We start from the raw sequence: 20,395 nt of genomic DNA on the forward strand, positions 1-20,395 counted from the left end.
CAAGCTTTGTAAACTCGCCCACCCAGTCCTTGTAATTTCATCCACCGCCTGCACTATGAAATCATCTTCCAATTATCTCTTGCCCCATCAAGTCACTTTTCTTCCCCGCCACGCCCCCTTTATCTTACAGTCTTTTAAAGCTGGACATTTAGTTGCTGTTGTATCAAAGAAAGCTCAGTTTAGTAGTTCCCACGCCATTCTTTGCAATCTACAGCAGTTTAAATTCCTTCTAGGTGTTGGAGGTTGGGGTTTGGGGAGGGACGAGGGAACATCTCCCAGTCACTCAGAAGAACAGTAAGTGCTACCAGGTATAAACTTTTGATCTGCTCAGGTGTGCCTTATCTTACCCTGGTTTTTTTCATTCTCAACAGCTCATTTATTTTTTACTGCTCTACTAGTTTATCATACTCCCCTTACCTCCACCATCTTCCTTCTCGTCACCAGGGAACAATTAACCGTGTTCTTAAAAAAATTGGCTTTTGGTTTTCAAAGCTTGTAGCAAATTCCCTGGAGAGAGAGACATCCTTGCCTTGTTCTCTATCTTAGGGAGGAAACATTTGATCTTTCACCATTAAGTATGTTAGCTTTAGGTTTTTGGTAAATGTGTTTTAAATCGGGCTAAGGAAGTTCCTCTTTTCCCACTAGTTTGCTGAGAGTTTTTCTTATGAATCTATGTTGAATTTTCGCAAATGATTTTTCTGCATCTCTGAGATGATCATTTAAGGAAGAAATAATACCAATCCTACATAAACATAGAAGAGGGGAGACGGCCAGGCGTGGTGGCTCACGCCTGTAATCCCTAGCACTCGTGCTCTGGGAGGCTGAGGTGGGCGGATCATCTGAGGTCAGGAGTTCGAGACCAGCCTGGCCGGTGAAACCCCATCTCTGCTAAAAATACAAAAATTAGCCGGGTGTGGTGACGCACTCCTGTAATTCCAGCTACTCGGGAGGCTGAGACAGGAGAATCGCTTGAACCAGAAGGCGGAGGTTGCATTCAGCCGAGATTGCATCACTGCACTCCAGCCTGGGTGACAGAGCAAGACTCTGTCTCAAAAAAAAAAAAAAAAAGGCACTTCCTAACTAATTTTGTGCTAGCATTACCCTGACGCCAAACTAGGCAATTCATAATAAGAAAAACTGCAAATCAGTATCCCTCCTGAACATGGATGTAAGAAATCCCCTACAAAATATCAGCACATAGAATACAGCAATAAATATATAAAAAGAGTAACATATGACCAAGAGCAGTTTATCCTGGTGTTGCAAAGCTGGTTCACCATTCAAAAATCAACGTGATTAGCCATATCAATAGGCTAAAAAAACTTTTTAGATGATGTTAATTGTTTTAACAAACTGTAAGTTTGTGTAAGTAGGAACTTATGTCCTGTGATTCAGCTGCTAGTGGACCTTGTTCCTAGGGTGTCTTGAAAAATTATCAAACACATTAATATTTTAGGGGCACCTTTTTAAATACCAGTAATCTGAACAGGAGCTGGTGATTCTTTGGTGATTAAAATATTCATGGTTTTCTGCTTTTCAATCCAGTTGAAAGACAGTAAACAAGCAAACAAGTCATTAGCGTTTATTATAAATACAATAAGAAACAGAACATAGTGCTTTGATGGAGACCATCAGGGAAAATGTAATACATGGAATAGTGACAGGAGACCTTTCTGAGATGATCTAAACAGACAATGTTATTTAGTATATGATTTAACACTATATCTGACATGCTTTGGCATGATTTAGTTTGTCTTAAATTTATTTTTTAAAGAAATAATGTGTTTTTAGTGGGAGAATGGGCAAGTATGTAAGAAGTGATTAGTTATAACTAAAACTTTTGTGGTTGTTTTATTCTCTATGTTTTAGTGGCAGAACCAAGAATAGAAGATGGATAGAAATGTAGTTAACTGACTTAGAATTTGGAGAATGAATAAACCCTAACAACAATATCCATCCCACCCTCTTTTATTTCCTCAATCTAATGGAATGGTAGGATCTTGGACTCACTCTGTTACCATCTGGTAATTGCATGTGTTGTTGTTATAATCAGTGTGAGCAAATACTGCTTTAGACTCTGATGATGCCTAGTGTTGTATAAGAATGACCATCACATGTCTACTACATGCAGATGAGTATTAATTGTTAGACATTAGCTAGTAACCATGTGGTTCAGCAAATGTGGTAGACAGTGATTTCTCTTGTTGGTTAGCATGCTGTCAGTCATGCTACAGGTAGGACTTAATCAGAATAAAATGAGTTAAGTGATCAAAAAAATTATTTAAACATTTTAAACTCTACTTTATTTACCTATGCATTTAAAGGGGTAAATGCAGCTTGCAGCTGATGGAAAGTTACAGATAATTAAACATCAAGAATTACAACGTTTATAGAATGTGATATAGGCAATCATTATTATTTATGACCATACTAAATCTTCATTGTGATTTTTTTTTGTGATTTGAGTACAGTACAACCACATGTATATTTTACATAATGTTGTGCTTTAGAACTCATGGTTTTTTTTTATATGGACCCCTTCCCAACCCAAGGATGATTATTTCTACTTGTGATTTTATTGAGGAGGCAAAATATTTTCTAGCATAATATCAAAAGGGAAATAAATTTACTATAGCATAACTATTCTATTTAGCCTGTATGCTTAGAGTTAGAAAAAGAATTAGAGATCATCTGCTGGCTTATTGCCTTAATCACAATAAATCATATAAATTCTCATAAGAATTCTTTAATTAGTAGATACCATTTTAGGAAAAATTCTTTGTTATCCTATCCTCCTTGAGCTGCTGCCTTATCTGTTCTCCTTCTTTGTAAACTTTCCACAAAGAATGGTTCATAGCTGCTGCCACTGCTACCTCAGCTCGCATTCTTTTCTGTATTCATTCCTATGTAGCTTGCTTCTATGTGTACCATTTTGTAGTAACTACTTCTGTCAAGTTTACTAATGATTGCCACTTTGCCACAGTGATCACTTTTCTGTCACCATATTTCTTGGCCTTTCAGCAGCATTTGGTAGTATAGCCCACTCCATCCTTACTGAAACATTATCTTTTCTTGGTTTCTGTGATAATTCTGATTGTCCTCTACTTTCCTAATTGCTTCGAAGAGTCTCTGTTGCTAGATCATCTCCCTTCCAACGTCTAAGGAGCTCCTCAGCTGCTTCATCTTAGACTGCTCATCTTTTCTATGTGTTTTCTTGCCCTAGTAATGTTTTCTGTTGTACAGTTCTAATACCATCAGTTGTCACATAGATGACCCCATGTTCCTCGAAACCCTGACATTGCCACCAAATTGGAAATCTGTATATTCAGCCAACTCTTTGGTATCTCCATCTGAATGTCTTATAGATACCTTAAACTTAATATGGCCAAAAAAGAAATACGGATTTTCATCTTCCATCGCTGCTCTAAACCCATTTCTTCCCTATCTTCCAAGGGCATAGCCATCCATGCAGTGTTTGAGGTGACGAGTTGATGCCATTGATTCTTCTTTCAGATTGCCATTCCAGAGAGGCTGTAGTGTCTTGATTTGATTCTTGGGTTGTAATCTGTGCTTTGCTATTTACCAGCTCTGCGACCATGGGCAGTTATCTAACCTCTTTGTGCCTTAGTTCCTTAATTTCTTCCTTTCTTTTTTCCTTTTTTAAAGACAGGGTCTTGTTCTATCCAGGCAGGCTGGATTACAGTGGCACAATCATAGCTCACTATAACCTTGGAATTCCTCGGCTCAAGCAGTCCTCCCACCTCAGCCTTCCAAGTAGATAGGACTACAAGCTTGCATCATCACACCCGGCTACTTTTTGTATTTTTTGTAGAGACAAGACGATTTTACTCTGTTTCCCAGGCTGGTCTCAAATGCTTGGCCTCAAGCAATGAGTTCCTTCATTTCTTATAATCTTTTCTAATCTTGTAAGATCACTGTAAGGATCAAACAAATTACTACATGTAAAATATGTAGAACAATGTCTTGAACAAAGCATGCTCTCCATGAATGTCAGCTATTTTTAATATTCTGTTTCTCATTCCTCGGGTCTAATTGATCTTAAGGACTCTTCTTGCAAAGGCTATTCCAAATATGGCTATTCCATTTCAGCTGCCACAGTGCAAGCCACCATCATCCTTAGCTTGGACAACTATAGTAGGTGCCTAACTAGTTCTTCTGCTTCTCCTTTTGCTTCCGTAAAATCTAATTTTCATATATACCCAAAGTGGCCTTAAATAAATGAGAATCACATGTTATGACTTCCTGCTTATCATACTCTACTGGTCTTCCAATGCTTGTGCTTAGAATATACTTAAAACTTTTTTGTGTTTTTAAACTTTTAGCTTCAGGGGTACATGTGCAGATTTGTTACATAGGCAAACTCGTGTCACAGGGATTTGTTGGAAAGATTATTTCATCACCCAGGTACTAAACCTAGTACCTAATAGTTATTTTTTCTGATCCTCTCCTCACCCTTCACCCTCAGGTAGGCTCCAGTGTCTGTTCCCCTCTCTGTGTCCATGTGTTCTTATCATTTAGCTCTCACAAGTGAGAACATGTGGTATTTGGTTTTCTGTTCTTGTGTTAGTTTGCTAAGGATAATGGCATCCAGCTCCGTTTCAAGCTTGTATCGTGGCTGAATGAGAAGGTACTGCCCATCTCCTTTCCACTCATACTGTGCTGCAGTCTTTGAATGTGGAGTCTGTTCCTGCTTCAGAGTCTTTGCACTTGCTCATCCTTTGCTTGAGTCATCCACTCCTGGTTGTTTCATGGTAGGTTCTTTTCATCTGTGGCTCAAGTTCAAGTCATCTCATCAGTGAGTCTTTGAGTACATGCTAAATTAGCCTCCCAAATCTGTACTGTCATGTTTTCTTCATAGTACTTCCCATCTTGTGAAATTACCTTGTTTATGTGTGTACTTGTTTATCATGTGTATCTTACCACTAGAATGTAAGTTCTGTGAGAGCAGGGATGAGTCTGAAGTATGAGAACGGTGCCTGGCTCATAGGGGGCCGTCAATAAATAGGTAGTTGTCAGATGGAAGAATGAATAGATCTTACAAACCTGCTTTCCTGATCCAGAAGATCCCCCAACATTATTTTTAATATGGTCATGAATCCTTTGCCTATCTCAACGAGCAGCGTTCTGTCTTTTAAAATGGTTTAATATTTTATTATAATAATGAGAATAATATATAAGTAGAAGCATTATATTTCTTTTATTGAAACAAAATCTGCTTTCCTGTAACTTTCTCCAGTTGTCTATCATTCTTCCCATTGAAACTATAGAGTAAATCTAATTGCTTTTTAAAAAAACTCTTTAAATTAAAAAAATTTGTTTCTTTTTAAGATGGAGATCACACTATGTTGCCCAGGCTGGCCTCCAGCTCCTGGGGTCAAACAATTCTGCCACCTCAGCCTCCTGAGTAGCTGGACTACAGGCATGTGCCACTGCACCTGGCTCCTAATTGCTATTTTATGATATTACTAAAAATATCTAGGGACAGGGATCATAGTAATTTCAGTCCTCTCTGAACATGCTTAGAAACCTCAGCTGTGATGTCTTCCAGAACCTTATCCTTCTGGTCACCTGCCTTTGGGCTTTCTTTTCTTGGTCATTGACTTTCATAAAATATGCCTCCTATAGCATATTTTCTGCTGAATAATCTTTGTTGAATACAGTGGGCTTTTACATTATCTTAAATGATCCTTCTTTTAAAGCAGACTAACATTGTGTCACCTTTGTTGGCCATTTTGTAGTTAGTCCATATTGAGCCTGCAGTGAAGTAAACTTCATTTTTTCTTAATCTGCACATAAAATATTTTCAGTGTTTCCTCATTATGTACATTAATAATTATTCTGTCTCTATTAAAATTTATTTTTGCTAGTTTCTACACTGCCATTTTCTCGTTTAACTAATAGTTATTCTCCTAGTTCTACATTTAGCAGTTAATACTAGTTTACTGGTAGTAATATCAAGTAATTGCTAGGTAAGTATAATTTTACATCATAATTCACATCATTAATAAATTAGTAACAAGGCAGAATCTCTGGCTGCCCTGAGCAGACCATTAAAGACCAGAGGAAGTGGCTTTAAGAACAAATTTGAAAGGAAAGTGAATTTTATCTATTTTTTTAATTTATAAAATCAGAATTTTTGTTATTTGACTGTCTAATATAAAGAATGAGGAAGAATTTGTTATAATGTAGGAACAGGAATGAACAGTTTTTTAAGGCAGAGAAGTCTAGTTTGTGTGCAAAAACCTGGAGGGAAGAGATGGTTATAGACACTTTGAAAACTCTCAGGAGTTCGTTGTGGCCAAGTTAGAGAATAAAGTACCAGAAAGATACTCTGGGCAGACAGAAATGAAGCTGGAAAAGTAAACAGGTGCCATAGTGTTCAGAGCCTTGCATGTAAATTCTGGCAGGTACCTTGAAAAAGCACTTAACCTCCCAGACGTAGTTTTCTTAATTGCCTGGTAGAAGGATACACTGGGTTGAGTGCAGTGGTTCACACCTAGTGAGCACTTTGGGAGGCCGAGGCCAGAGGATTGCTTGAGTGTAGGAGTTTCAGACCAGCTTGGGCAACATAGTGAGATGTCTCTACTAAAAAATAAAAAAATTTAGCTGGCTGTGATGATGCATGCCTGTAGTCTCGGCTACCTGGGAGGCTGAGGCAGGAGGATTCCTTCAGCTCAGGAGTTAGAGGTTGCAGTGAGCTGTTACTGTGCCACTGCACTCCAGCCTGGGCAATGGAGCAAGATGCTGTCTGAAAAAAAAAAAGAAGATAAAACGAAACCTGCCTTGCCATGGCAGTAGAGGTGAAGGGGGTACTGCTCCTAGCTCCTCACATATAAGGGTCTCAAAGCATATTTAGAAATAATTTTAAATATTCTTTATCTGGTGAAGAAAATTGTCATTGGACCATGGAATAAAAAGAATAAGTTGACTAAAGATTTTTTAACAGCCAAATATTATAATTTATTAATTATTTTTCTCAATTGGCCAAAATTTTAGAGGCATTATGAAAATTTGTTGAGTTAGAGGTTTTTTTTGGTTATTTTATTACTCAGTATTTAAGTTTGAAAAGCCAGAAGACTGGTGTTAGAGGTTATGAAACCTTTTATTCTGCTTGATATGAATGGGATGCTTCTAATTAATTGTGTAGAGATGGCTTTGCAAATGCATGTATAGGTAATTATCTTTGTGAGTAGTCTGGAAAAGTTTGTTTGGTATAGTTTTAAGACCATCATTTTGTGTTTTCTCCTAGTTTTGTAAATTTAAATAGAAAACATATGCATATCAGTTCTATAGATTTGTAACTTACAGCTACATATAATTATTGTAAAACTAATGCTTTTATAAAATACTAGAAAATAAAAAGGTGGATTCACGCCACCCAAGCTAACTGCTAACATTTTAGAAAATTTCCTTCCTATCTTTCTATATTTGCATATGATCATTTCAAACACAGGTTTTTTTTTAATTGTAAAAGTAGGACATTTTAATGACTTTTTTTTTTTTTTTAAAAGAAGTGGGTGGTAAAAGTTGACCCTCTTCTCTACCCTTTCTCCACTTCCCAGAGGTAGTCTTTATAGCTGCTTTTCCTCTTTGTATTCAGATAGCTTCCAGGGAACCTGACTCATGGCAATCTGGAGTCAGGATGTAACTAATATATTCAGTAGATATTAGTTGCATTAAACTTTATATCTATCTCATTTAATTGTTGTCCTCAGTTTGATACTAATTGGTATCACTACAGTTGCTGCCTTTGGTTCCTAGTACTTTTTGCACTTGTTAGCTTTGGCTGACATGGACTAGATTTGCAGTGAACTGATTTACAGTACTCGCTGATTTTGTCCAGACCTTTCAGTAAAATATTCTAACTGTAACTTTTAGTTTGCAGCACAGATGTAAAATTGCTCTGTTGTATGTACCATCTTGTTTTATAACTTTATCTTGTTTTATAACTTTATAACAGGATAACTTTGGGGGTACATAAAATTAACAAATAAATTTAAATTATCTTATCAGGGTTCATGATACTTTCCCTTAAAAGGCACATTTAGGTAGTCTTCAGATTTGATAAATGAATGCTAGGGATTTTAGATTAGGAGCCAAATGTATCTTTTCTATTTCTTTTCTTCATTATACCAAGGCTTCACTGATGTATATAGACATACAGATGGCTAGGTTATCTACTAAAGTAGAGATGTAATCTTTAGTTAGTTCTAGAAATATAACTTGGGTGTCTGTGATTCAGCCATGTACAGTGCTAAGCAATGGGATTAAAAACATTGAATAAGACACAGTTTTTTCCTTTGACTTTGCAGTTAATTTTTATCCTTTTTGGTTTTTCTATAGAATTGAATACTGAAAAAGCATAGACTAGGAAGTTTGGAGGAAGTGGAGAAAGGAGCAGGAAGTAGTTTGAAGTGCTTTAGTGAGCTATAAATAGAATCAAAGTGAAGAGTGGATATAACAGAGGAGCCCGTTGATCTCCTCAACCCTGGAGTCTTACGGGGCATGTGACTTGTTGCAAGAATGAACCTAATCTATGCTGAACGCATTCTTCTAAGAAAGTTTTTATAAATCAGTACATTTATTATTAAACATACCTAGAAACTTATTTTTGACCAACGATATGATTGGCAAGTAAATTATCTTCTACAAACAGAGAAATGAAGGGATAAGGACAGTTGCCCTTTAAACAGGAAGGTCTTGTCTTACAAACTCAAATGCGTTTGAGATGAGTAACACTGTTTATATACGTGTCATGGCTTCCACTGGTTTTGCAAGACCTCATTTGATGATCTAAGTACATGTGATCATTCTTCACTGAGAAATGCCTATGGCACCTTTTTTGTTTGTTTTTAATTTCAAAATTTCAGATGTTAGACCAGCAAATACTATAATGTGTTCTTGAGGTAAGATACAGTGATGCATTTTTAATATGATTTTTGTTTTCTCTATTCCTTTTTTCTGTCATCTAACACTTATTTTGTAATGATGTATTTAAAAAAATTATCAGCTTCTTTCAATATAAAGTTATTAATTTATTGTGAAAATGACATCATTCTCATTTTTTCTCTATGTGATAGATTAAGGTCTGACATTTTATTTTCCTGCGACATCTTAAGAATTGTAGACAAGCGGCCGGGCGCGGTGGCTCAAGCCTGTAATCCCAGCACTTTGGGAGGCCGAGGCGGGTGGATCGCGAGGTCAGGAGATCGAGACCATCCGGGCTAACATGGTGAAACCCCGTCTCTACTAAAAATACAAAAAAGAAAACTAGCCGGGCGTGGTGGCGGGCGCCTGTAGTCCCAGCTACTCGGAGGCTGAGGCAGGAGAATGGCGTGAACCTGGGAGGCGGAGCTTGCAGTGAGCCGAGATCGCGCCACTGCACTCCAGCCTGGGTGACACAGCGCGAGACTCCGTCTCAAAAAAAAAAAAAAAAAAAAAAAAAAAAGAATTGTAGACAAGCACTAATCTTTTGTTACAGTTATTTTGCCAGATATAAGGGAGGCAATGAAGTTAAGTAGGTTTCATTGTGTAGTAGAGGTCAGGAAGCCAGTAGTTTACTTCCTATATCAAGCATTTTCTGTTGTTCATACAATGCATTAGATGCATTTTTGGCTTATATTACTCTTTGCTCATTGATACAGTTCATGGCCATCAATCTATCTTTAAACTTCAGACATCATTTTTGGTAAATAGGATAAACTATGTTGATTTTCTGATAAAATATTTATTTACTGTAACTTAAATGCCTCTCCTTAAAAACCAAGTGCTGGAAATGAGTTTAACATATCAACCAAGCCAACTTGTATGTATTTGATGAAGTCTAGGCTTATTAAATTCAATTCCAAAGAAATGGAGTTTGAAAAAAGAGGTTTTATTTCACATGTTATTAATTTTAAATGTTTGTTATGTGCTATAAATAAATGGCTATCTCTTCTCACCCTATTCATAGAAAATCTGCTTTACTACATTCTTCCCCTCTAGTTTTATTAAAGTGTAATTGACAAAAATTGTACATATTTAGAGTGTACATTGTGGTGTTTTGATATGTGCTGCTTTACTGCATTCCTACTGAATGTTGGTTACATTTGTATTTTATCCCCTTGTATGTATTAGATACAGAGTACATATTTGTTGATCATTTCCCTTTTAACACTATGTATAGTATACTAGTTTTCTTTTACCAACTAATGTTCCATTGGTTTTTTTTCTTTCTTTCTTTCTTTTACCAGTTTCTCAAACAATTAGGTCTGCATCCTAACTGGCAATTCGTCGATGTATATGGAATGGATCCTGAACTCCTTAGCATGGTACCAAGACCAGTCTGCGCAGTATTACTTCTCTTTCCTATTACAGAAAAGGTAATTGTTAAGTAAAATAGAAAGTTTCTGGTAAATACAATTTTTGTTTTCGTCTATCTTATTTTTTGAGCTAGGATCTCACTCTGTTGCCTAGGCTGGAGTGCAGAGATGTAATCATGGCTTACTGCAGTCTCAACTTCCCAGTCTCAAGCGATCCTCCTGCCTTAGCCTTTCAAGTAGCTGGGACCACAGGCATGTTTCACCATACCTAGCTAATGCTTGTATTTTAATTTTGTAGAGCAGGAGGGCCTCACTGTGTTGCCTGGGCTGGTCTCCAACTCGGACTCAAGTGTTCCTCCCGCGTTGGTCTCCCAAAGTGCTGGGCTTATAGGCATGAGCCACTGTGCCCAGCCCAATTTCTTTTTCTTCTTTTTTTTAATTTACAAAGTTTTTGATAAATACAATATTTAAGAACAAATGATCCCCTTCTTGCATAAAATTAGGCAATCTAGGCAGTGAAGAAATCTTAAAAATGTTTTTATTAAAGAGATGATATTTAGATTTTGATGACAGTAAAGTCCTAGGTTAGTGCTTTAAGCTTGGGTAGTTTTCTTCTTTTATAAAATTTTGTTTACCTCAGCTGTGTTTTGATGTCACATGTAATCACATTGTGATTTATATATTTTAGACATTTTAAATACTAGAATAAACTTAAATACAATTTTTTCAATACAAATAAAAAAGGAATCTCCTTTGCCTATTTTAAGTTGGTAGGGGAAACTGATACTGTGGGTTACATTACTTTCAAAATAAACTTGAATGGGAATCACTAAGCTTAAATACATTTTAATTGGCAGATTTGGGGTGTGTTGGGGATTATAAAAAGCTATTCTTTGAGCTCTGTGTTTAAATTCAAGTCTACATATTTTAGTCCTTTTTTCTAGAATGATATGTGTGTATGTTTGTGTGTGTGTGTGTATACGTATACATACATATACATATATACGTATACATATACATATATATGTATACATATATACACACACGCACATATATATGCATAGTGGAGCCAGAACTTTCGAGTGCATTTTATAATAGATTTTGAGGCTATATTCTTCTGATTTTTATTTTTGAAATTAGAAACAGTAGGATGATTGCAGTAGTTATGAAAAAATGAAGAAGTAAGTGGGACGATGTGAGAGAAATATGTTGATGATTTAGCATATTTGTGCTCAGGTCATCCTATTCTTCAGGACTAAATGGAGCCAAATCCCACAGGATTTAAGACTTAGACTTTGCTTAGTCCTGGAAATTCCTGGATCATTTTCTTTATGCCATAACAAATTAGCCTCAATTCAAGGTAAATTAAATAACATTGAAAATTTTCTCTCTTCTACTTAAGGGTTCTACAAAACAAATTATTCAGTAAAAGAAATGGTATTTCTTTGCATTTGCTATTCACAATAGAGAAATTTGGAGTTAGGAATTTCTTAGTGATTGTCTAGTATTAGACCAAACCTCTACACAATGGTAAGGTTATGATTATTGACATTTATAGAAGAGTTAAGACAAGAACTTAAGTTTACTCTCTTTTAATCCAATGTTATTTTTACCTTTTTTTGATTACAAAAATAAGCCAACAGATAACTATCCCAGGACCCCAATTGTAATGAACAGTAAATAACTGAAAAAAAGGCCGGGCGCGGTGGCTCAAGCCTGTAATCCCAGCACTTTGGGAGGCCGAGACGGGCGGATCATGAGGTCAGGAGATCGAGACCATCCTGGCTAATACGGTGAAACCCCGTCTCTACTAAAAAATACAAAAAACTAGCCGGGCGAAGTGGCGGGTGCCTGTAGTCCCAGCTACTTGGGAGGCTGAGGCAGGAGAATGGCGTGAACCCGAGAGGAGGAGCTTGCAGTGAGCTGAGATTCGGCCACTGCACTCCAGCCTGGGTGACAGAGCAAGACTCCGTCTCAAAAAAAAAAAAAAAAAAAAAAATAACTGAAAAAAATCAGTTGCCTAAAGCTCAGGGTTTCTTAGCTGATGTGATACAAATAGTAGTTTTTTGTCTGAATTGGACATTTCCAAACCACTGGTTTTTTATGACATTTTTTGTAAAAAATAAATTAGATTTGATCTCTTTCAGTTAGTGAGTCATCAGTATTAAAAAGGCTTATTATCCTTATTAATAGGATTTAATTTAGTAGATTATCAGAGCTAAAAAACTTTCAACTCCCTGTTGAAAGGTAGAACACAGTTCTAAAGTATTGCGTAAGTAAATTTGTACTTACATAAGTAGAAAATTTATGTAAGTAAATATATAAGTAAGCATAAATACTTATATAACTATAATAACGTATAAGTAGAGAATATAAATAGCATGTACCACTTTTAGATGTCTTACATTTTTGTAGATCCCTATTTCAGCTTATAGGTGATCTATTGCAAAGTTATTAAGAGGCTATCTAGTGCATTCTTTAGGAGCTGCGAAGTGTTTGTCTTTGAAGTTCCAATTTAGAAATTGAATATGAAGTTGTGAATGACTTAAGCAAAGGAACTGTCATGGGTACCTCATTACCCTTTATGTATGTATGTATGTATATATGGTATGTATGTATATATTTACTTATTTTTTGAGACAGCATCTCACTCTGTTGCCCAGGCTGGAGTGCAGTGGCGTGATCTCGGCTCACTGCAACCCGTGCCTTCCAGGTACAAGTGATTCTCCTGCCTTAGCCTCTGGAGTAACTGGGATTTCAGGCGTGTGCCACCATACCCGGCTAATTTTTTATATTTTTAGTATAGACGGGATTTCACCGTGTTGGTCAGGCTGGTCTCAAACTCCTGACTTTGAATGATTTGCCCACCTTGGCCTCCCAGAGTGCTGGGATTATAGGTGTGACTTATTACCCTTTAAAGTCTATCATGGGTTTTTAAAAATAAATTTTATTGTGTATATTTGAAGTTTACAACATAATATAGGATTCATATACATAGTAAAATAGTTAACAATAGTGAAGCAGATTAACATATCTGTCATCACGTAGTTACTTTTTTTGTGACAAGAGCAGCTAAAATCTACTTATTTAACAAAAATCTCTAATGCAATATAATTTTATTAACTAGTCTTCATGTTGTACATAAGATCTCTAGACTTGTTACTTGTTTTTCCTACACATGTGCTATTTTGTGTCCTTTGACCTACATCACATCACCTCCCCGCCAACCTCTGTTTCATTCTTTCTGTGTATTTGACCTTTAAAAAAAAAAAATTCCACGTATCAGTGATATTATACAATATTTTTCTTTCTGTATCTGGCTTATTTCACTTAGTATAATGTCCTTCAGGTTCATCCATGTAGCAAATGCTAGGATCTCCTTTTTTTAAGGCTGAATAATATTTGTGTGTGTGTGTGTGTGTGTATGTGTGTCTATATGTATACCGCTTTTTCTCCCAACCAAGTACTAACCAGGTCCAACCCTGCTGAACTTCTGAGATCAGACGGGATTGGGTACATTCGGGGTAGTATGGTCGTAGACTATACCGTGTTTTTATCCGTTTAACCATCTATGGACATTTGGGTTGTTTCCATATCTTGGCTATCGTGAGTAATGCTGCAGTGAACATGGAAGTGCGGATATCTTTACAAGGTAGAGATTCATCTCCTTTACAAGGTGATTCGTCTCCTTTGGATATGAATTGCTGAGTCATATGGTAGTCTATTGTTAATTTCTTTAGAAATCTCCATACTGTTTTTCATAATGGCCGTACCAATCTGCATTCCGACTAACAGTGCACTTGGGTTCCCTAAACTCCACGCCCTCACCAACATTTATTATCTCTTTTTGATAATTGCCATCAATGATAGTGTTTTTTTTTTTTTAATTATTATTGTTGTTTGTTTTGAGACAGAGTCTTACTCTGTTGCCCAGGCTGTAGTGCAGTGGTGCGATCTCAGCTCACTACAACCTTTGCTTCCTGGGTTCAAGCAATTCTCATGGCTCAGTCTCTGGAGTAGCTGGGATTACAGGCATGTGCCGCCACGCCTGGCTAATTTTTATATCTTTAGTGGAGACGGTGTTTCACTGTGTTAGCCTGGCTGGTCTTAAACTCCTGACCTCAGATAATCCACCTGCATCAGCCTCCCAAAATGCTGGAATTACAGGTGTGAGCTACCGTGCCCGGCCAATGATAGTGTTTTGAATATGTTCTTTGTGATAGTGCAGTCCAGCCAGTAAATCATAGGCAAAGAGGCTATAAATTTATTTCTCTCTGATGTTTATGTCTCTTGGCCTTAATATTTTTTACTTTTTGATCTAAAATTTCTTTTTTTTCCTTTACTTGCTTTGTATCATTTTAGGACTTTTTTCCTATACATTACATCTTGAAATTATCAAATCTTATTTTGCTTTGTCATCAGGAACATTAACAACAGACTAAGCTGTAGAACTGTAAACTTTTCAGCATAAGATCGTAATATACCGAATCTTTCTAGTTTTTTATCAGACTTACTTTTCATTCTGAAAATGTTACTTGAAATGTCATTTAGAAGCACAGTAATAAAATTCATATTTTGAACATAGATGCATTTGTTGTTAGAAGCAGTTTATTATTTTTTTCTCCGACAGGCAAGAGATAAAAGAAGCAGTTTCTTAACTACTTATAGGTTTTCTATAGACATCGTTTGTTTCTTTTATTGCAGGGAATCAGGAAAATATTTCTGTAAGACTAGATAGTAAATATTTTCAGCTTTGCAGGCCTTAAAGTCTCTGTTGCAACTATTTGACTTTGCCTTGTAAACAGCCATAGACAATACATAATGAAATTTTACTTAAGAAAAGAGGCAGTGGGCCCGATTTGGCCTGTAGTCTGTCATTTGCTGATCCCGTTCTATTAGAAGCAGAAAGTTATGGGAAAACTATAAACAAAACAATAAAATCATCTTTCTCCTCCCCACCTCACCAATTTTTTAACCTTTTTGCTATTTTTTACTCTTTCTTACACTATTAGGAAACTGAGATACAGAGACATTAAGTAATTTGCTAAAGTCACACAGCTAATAACAGCTGAGCCAGGATGTGGGCCCAGGCAGTCAGCTGTAGAGCCCACATTTTTGATGCTTATTATTATACCCTATTGTTTTTATAACCAGTTATTATAGATAATGGTTAGTGTCAGTTACAGATTATATAATGTGAATTTTATAAATATGCTATGATTTTCCAAAAGGAAAAATATTTTTGCCAATGATAAACAATATAGAAATGTAACAATTAGCAAATAAAAGTTCTCCAGTAATCTCTTGGCCCAAAAATAACCTCTATTAAGTTTTTGCATAGCCTTTCAGACTTTCCAATATGTATGTACATATTTTAAAAACATAAATGGGAATTGTTATTAATACATACTGGCCTATAACCACACTTAGTTGTGGACAAAGTTCTAAATCAGAATATGTAAATCTAGTGTGCTTTATAGTATTCTATTATGATATGCCATAATATATGTTAACCAAATCTCCATTGATGGATATTTAGAATTTTTTCCAGTTTTGTGCTCTTAGAATTATATATCATTTTAAAGATTATGTCTTACACCAATTTCCTACAAAGGAAATTGCTTATTGGAGTGTATGAGAATTTAAAATGTTAATACATATTGCCATATGCCCAGTAACATGATTGTACAAATATATACTTTTAATAATAGCATAGGAGAATACCTTTTTGCCCATACCTTCACCATCACTGGCTACTGCTATTCATTTTTCAATCTTTTATCAGTCTGGTAGGTGATAAATTAATTATTTTAAACTCTTTTATAAAAATGTTTTTTATCATTTATATTTTTTCTTTTACAGTCTGAGTTTTTAAATGTTATTTTCCACATATACACTATTGCCTTTTTTTTTTTTTTAACAGTATGAAGTATTCAGAACAGAAGAGGAAGAAAAAATAAAATCTCAGGGACAAGCTGTTACATCATCAGTATATTTCATGAAGCAAACGATCAGCAATGCCTGTGGAACAATTGGACTGATTCATGCTATTGCAAACAATAAAGACAAGATGCACTTTGGTAAATGATATTTCATTACTGCATTTTTTTTTTGCCCTTAATATATGTTACTTTCATTGAGCAGTAGGTGGTGCTCTAATTCTTTCTTCAAACTATAAAATAAAGCATTCCCTGCTTCTTTTATGATGGGAATGTATATACTGTTAGAAGAAATATTAATCCTTCTCATTCTTTTATATTGTTGACTAATAGAGGTTAAACAAATGAACAAATATTAATAATGTAAGGCTTATCATTTATAACATGATCCTTACATTTCTAATTTACCAGTGAAATAATTTAACCTGAAGAATAGTAGCATACTTCTAGTATTTTCATATATTGGTCTCTCTGCTATATCAAGCCTTTTAAATTTTATCTTCTTTCATATTCTCAGAATCTGGATCAACCTTGAAAAAATTCCTGGAGGAATCTGTATCAATGAGCCCTGAAGAACGAGCCAGATACCTGGAGAACTATGATGTCGGTACCTTCTTTCTGTTTTGATCTCATATGTGGACAAAATTTTGTGGGATTGTAGATGTGTTTGGGGGTTTTGTCTTGAAACCATAGTTTTGAGCAGTTATGGATTTTATTGTATCCATTAAGAAAAGCCTTTTGTACTTTTCAGATAACTTTGAAGTAACCATAAATGCTGATAAGTTGACATTTCTTTTCTATGTTCAGAGCTGACTTAATGGATAAAAGCAGTTTGATTTACAAATTTTTTTTTTTTTTTTTTTTTGAAATGGAGTCTTGCTCTGCCGCCCGGGCTGGAGTGCAGCAGTGCCATCTCTGCTCACTGCAAGCTCTGCCTCCTGGGTTCAAGCAATCCTTGTGCCTCAGCCTCCTGAGTAGCTAGGATTTCAGGTGTGTGGCACCACACCTGGCTAGTTTTTCTATTTTTAGTAGAGACAGGGTTTTGCCATGTTGGTTAGGCTGGTCTCGAACTCCTGGCCTCAAGCAGTACCTCCACCTCGGCCTCCGAAAGTGCTGGGATTACAGACATGAGCCACCGTGCCTGGCCCTGATTTACAAGTTAATGAAATATCTTATGATTGACTATTCCTTACCATTCCCTCCCTAAAATAAATATATACCTGCCAGTACCCTATGTATCTTTCATTGGGAATTTGGAACAAGGCTGAAGATGAAAGGAAAAAGCAAAGATTTCAAGGTAGACGATACTGTGGCTATTTTATCAATGTAATAACCAGGCCTCATAAACTAGGGTGTATATATATATAATATAAGTCATATTTAATTCAGGTGATAGTGATTGTACCACTTCATATAACTGTTCTGAAATTGTTTTTAAAATTTATTACTTTTGCAATCAATTTTTCTTTTCAAATCTTTTGACTTTTTAATAACATTATTAAATAGATTATAAATTCTTTGAAATTAGGCATATAGTCTACAAATTATTTGGCTAGAACAATGCTTTATGTAGAATTTGTGCCTGATAAATTAATTGATTTGATTATGTTTTTATGCTTTCCAATATACTTTGAGAATTTTAAATTGTTTTTTTCTTTAAAAAAAACTAGAGACTTCATAAAACATCTTTATTATACATAAAAATTAACAACATGAAAATCAGTAATCTTACTAATGAGAGGTAGATAAACATTAATATTTTTTAGGGAGCGTATGTATATACACAGTTTTTTAATCAAGAATTTGATCATACTGTAATACTGTTTTATAACTTGCTTTTTTCACTTATCACAAACGTATTACATACCAGTAAGTATATATTTGATATTATTTAATGGCTGCATAGTTTCCATTATGTAGTATTGTATTTCACCAATAAATTATTGTTAGAAATTTAATAGTTTTTCTTCTTTTTCACTATTTTAATAACTACTGCAAGGTACATCATTGTAGCTAAATCTTCGTAAATATCCTTAATTATATATAATTATGTAGAATTATATGTAAATATATAAACTCCTAGAAGAGAAATTGCTGGATAAAATAGTTTGCATGTTTTTGAGGCTTGGATATTTATTTATTGCCAAATTGCTGTTTATAAAGATTGTACTTTCACCTGTAATTTACTATTGTGCCCATTTCTCTGGATGTTTGCAAATAGTGGGTACTATAAAAGTAGTTTATTTTTTAGTTCAGGAAACTAAATTCTGTAGCTTCTAATAAATGCATGAGTTGTGCTCCACATTTCTCAATTGCTGACTGAAACTGCATGATTAAGCATAAATACAGCCAGAGCTGCAGAGGAGCATGGAACCTGGAGAAACAGATGAGATAAGCTTCTTTAGTCTCTATCTGTGAAATGCTTACTTTATTCTAGTCTCAATCGAATAAAGTGTTAAGTGGTAGTTCTAACAACTGAATAAGTTAAATAGCCCCTACTTACAGCCTGGAAATTGCAAATAATCAGATACTCAATTTCCTAAGTTTTCAGAGATTTGTGGGTTACACAGTATGGTAATTCATTTGATTACCCAGATACCATTCTTAAATTATCTAGTACTAAGCTGTTCTTAAATTTCCTTCAGTTTGTTGTTTCTTTTAGAAGACTTTAGGTGTTAAAATTTAGCTTTGTTGTTTTCATTAAAAAGTTGGGTATAGTCATTTTTTTCCAATGAATGCCTTTATTCTTATTACAGGCCATCCGAGTTACTCATGAGACCAGTGCCCATGAAGGTCAGACTGAGGTATTTCACATTTTTTCTAAATTTTTCTTGCTATGTGTAAATTTAACCATAGTGTTATTATTATAGGACATACAGTTTTAGATAGTTACCTGGCTTTTTCTTTTTATGGTCTCGATCTGCTGACCTCATAATCTGCCCGTCTCGGCCTCCCATAGCACTGGGATTACAGGCATGAGTCACCACGCCTGGCTGAAACCACACTCTTTCATGTGAAAGAGGACATTGCCTTTATACTTAAAAAAAAAACTTGAAAAAATATTTGATTTAAAAATCATTGATTTTGGCTGAGCATGCTCACTCACACCTGTGTAATCCCAGTGCTTTGGAAAGTTAAAGCAGAAGGATCGCTTGAGGCCAGGAGTTTGAGACCAGCCTGGGCAACATAGCAAGGCTCTGTCTCTACAAAATGTAATAAAGATTAGCCAGGTGTGGTGGTGCATGCACCTGTAGCACTAGCTACTAGGGAGGCTGAGGTGGGAGGATAACTTGAGCTCAGGTTATAGTGACCTGTGATTGCACCATTGCACTCCAGCATGGGGGACAGAGCAAGACTCTGTCTCTCTAAAATATATATATATAGAGGTTGCTCTTAGGCGCTGCTTTCAAAGGTGTGGATTATTGTTTTTGACTAAGTTTATCCATATGCAAACACATAAGAGGCCCGTCTAAATGTTTTTAACACCAGATTGGAAATTCATGAAATGCTGTTTTGTATTGCTTTATATGATCCTGAACATATTAATAATCTTCACTATGCTTTGACTTTTTGTTTGCAAATTTATAGTGTTAAAATTGGTGATGATGAGGATCAGCATAAGTTTATTGTTAAGACATGAAGACAATTACGGCCGGGCACAGTGGCTCACGCCTGTAATCCCAGCACTTTGGGAGGCCGAGACGGCGGATCACGAGGTCAGGAGATCGAGACCATCCTGGCTAACACGGTGAAACCCCGTCTCTACTAAAAATACAAAAATTAGCCGGGCGTGGTGGCGGGCGCCTGTAGTCCCAGCTACACGGGAGGCAGGGGCAGGAGAATGGCGAACCCGGGAGGCGGAGCTTGCAGTGAGTGGAGATCATGCCACTGCACTCCAGCCTGGGCGACAGAGCGAGACTCTGTCTCAAAAAAAAAAAAAAAAATATGAAGACAATTACTTGTCATAAAGCAATTAAATGCTTTAATACATATTAACTACAAAAAATATTTATTTTTGCCATACTTCCCTTGCCCCCTTTTTGGAGTTTTGTCCAAATTATGGATTTACATTTAAACTTCTTTTTAAATGATCTTCATGTCTCTTTTTTCAGACCTAACCGCCTTCATTCTTTC

At 35.8% G+C, this 20,395-nt stretch overlaps 1 protein-coding gene across 4 annotated transcripts in view; it reads left to right on the plus strand.

Annotated features, from left to right (window-relative positions):
• LMO7 (LIM domain 7) overlaps positions 1-20,395 on the plus strand; it is a 313,031-nt gene that overhangs the window by 844 nt on the left and 291,792 nt on the right. For all 4 annotated transcript variants that reach the window (XM_017951317.3, XM_017951331.3, XM_017951330.3 and 1 more), the window contains exons 3-6: positions 10,254-10,382; positions 16,246-16,402; positions 16,779-16,864; positions 19,018-19,065. In XM_017951317.3, the coding sequence (XP_017806806.3) occupies positions 10,254-10,382; positions 16,246-16,402; positions 16,779-16,864; positions 19,018-19,065 (420 nt within the window). The remainder of the gene's footprint in view (positions 1-10,253; positions 10,383-16,245; positions 16,403-16,778; positions 16,865-19,017; positions 19,066-20,395) is intronic.

Source organism: Papio anubis, chromosome 15 (assembly GCF_008728515.1).
Source record: "Papio anubis isolate 15944 chromosome 15, Panubis1.0, whole genome shotgun sequence".
NCBI lineage: Eukaryota > Metazoa > Chordata > Mammalia > Primates > Cercopithecidae > Papio > Papio anubis.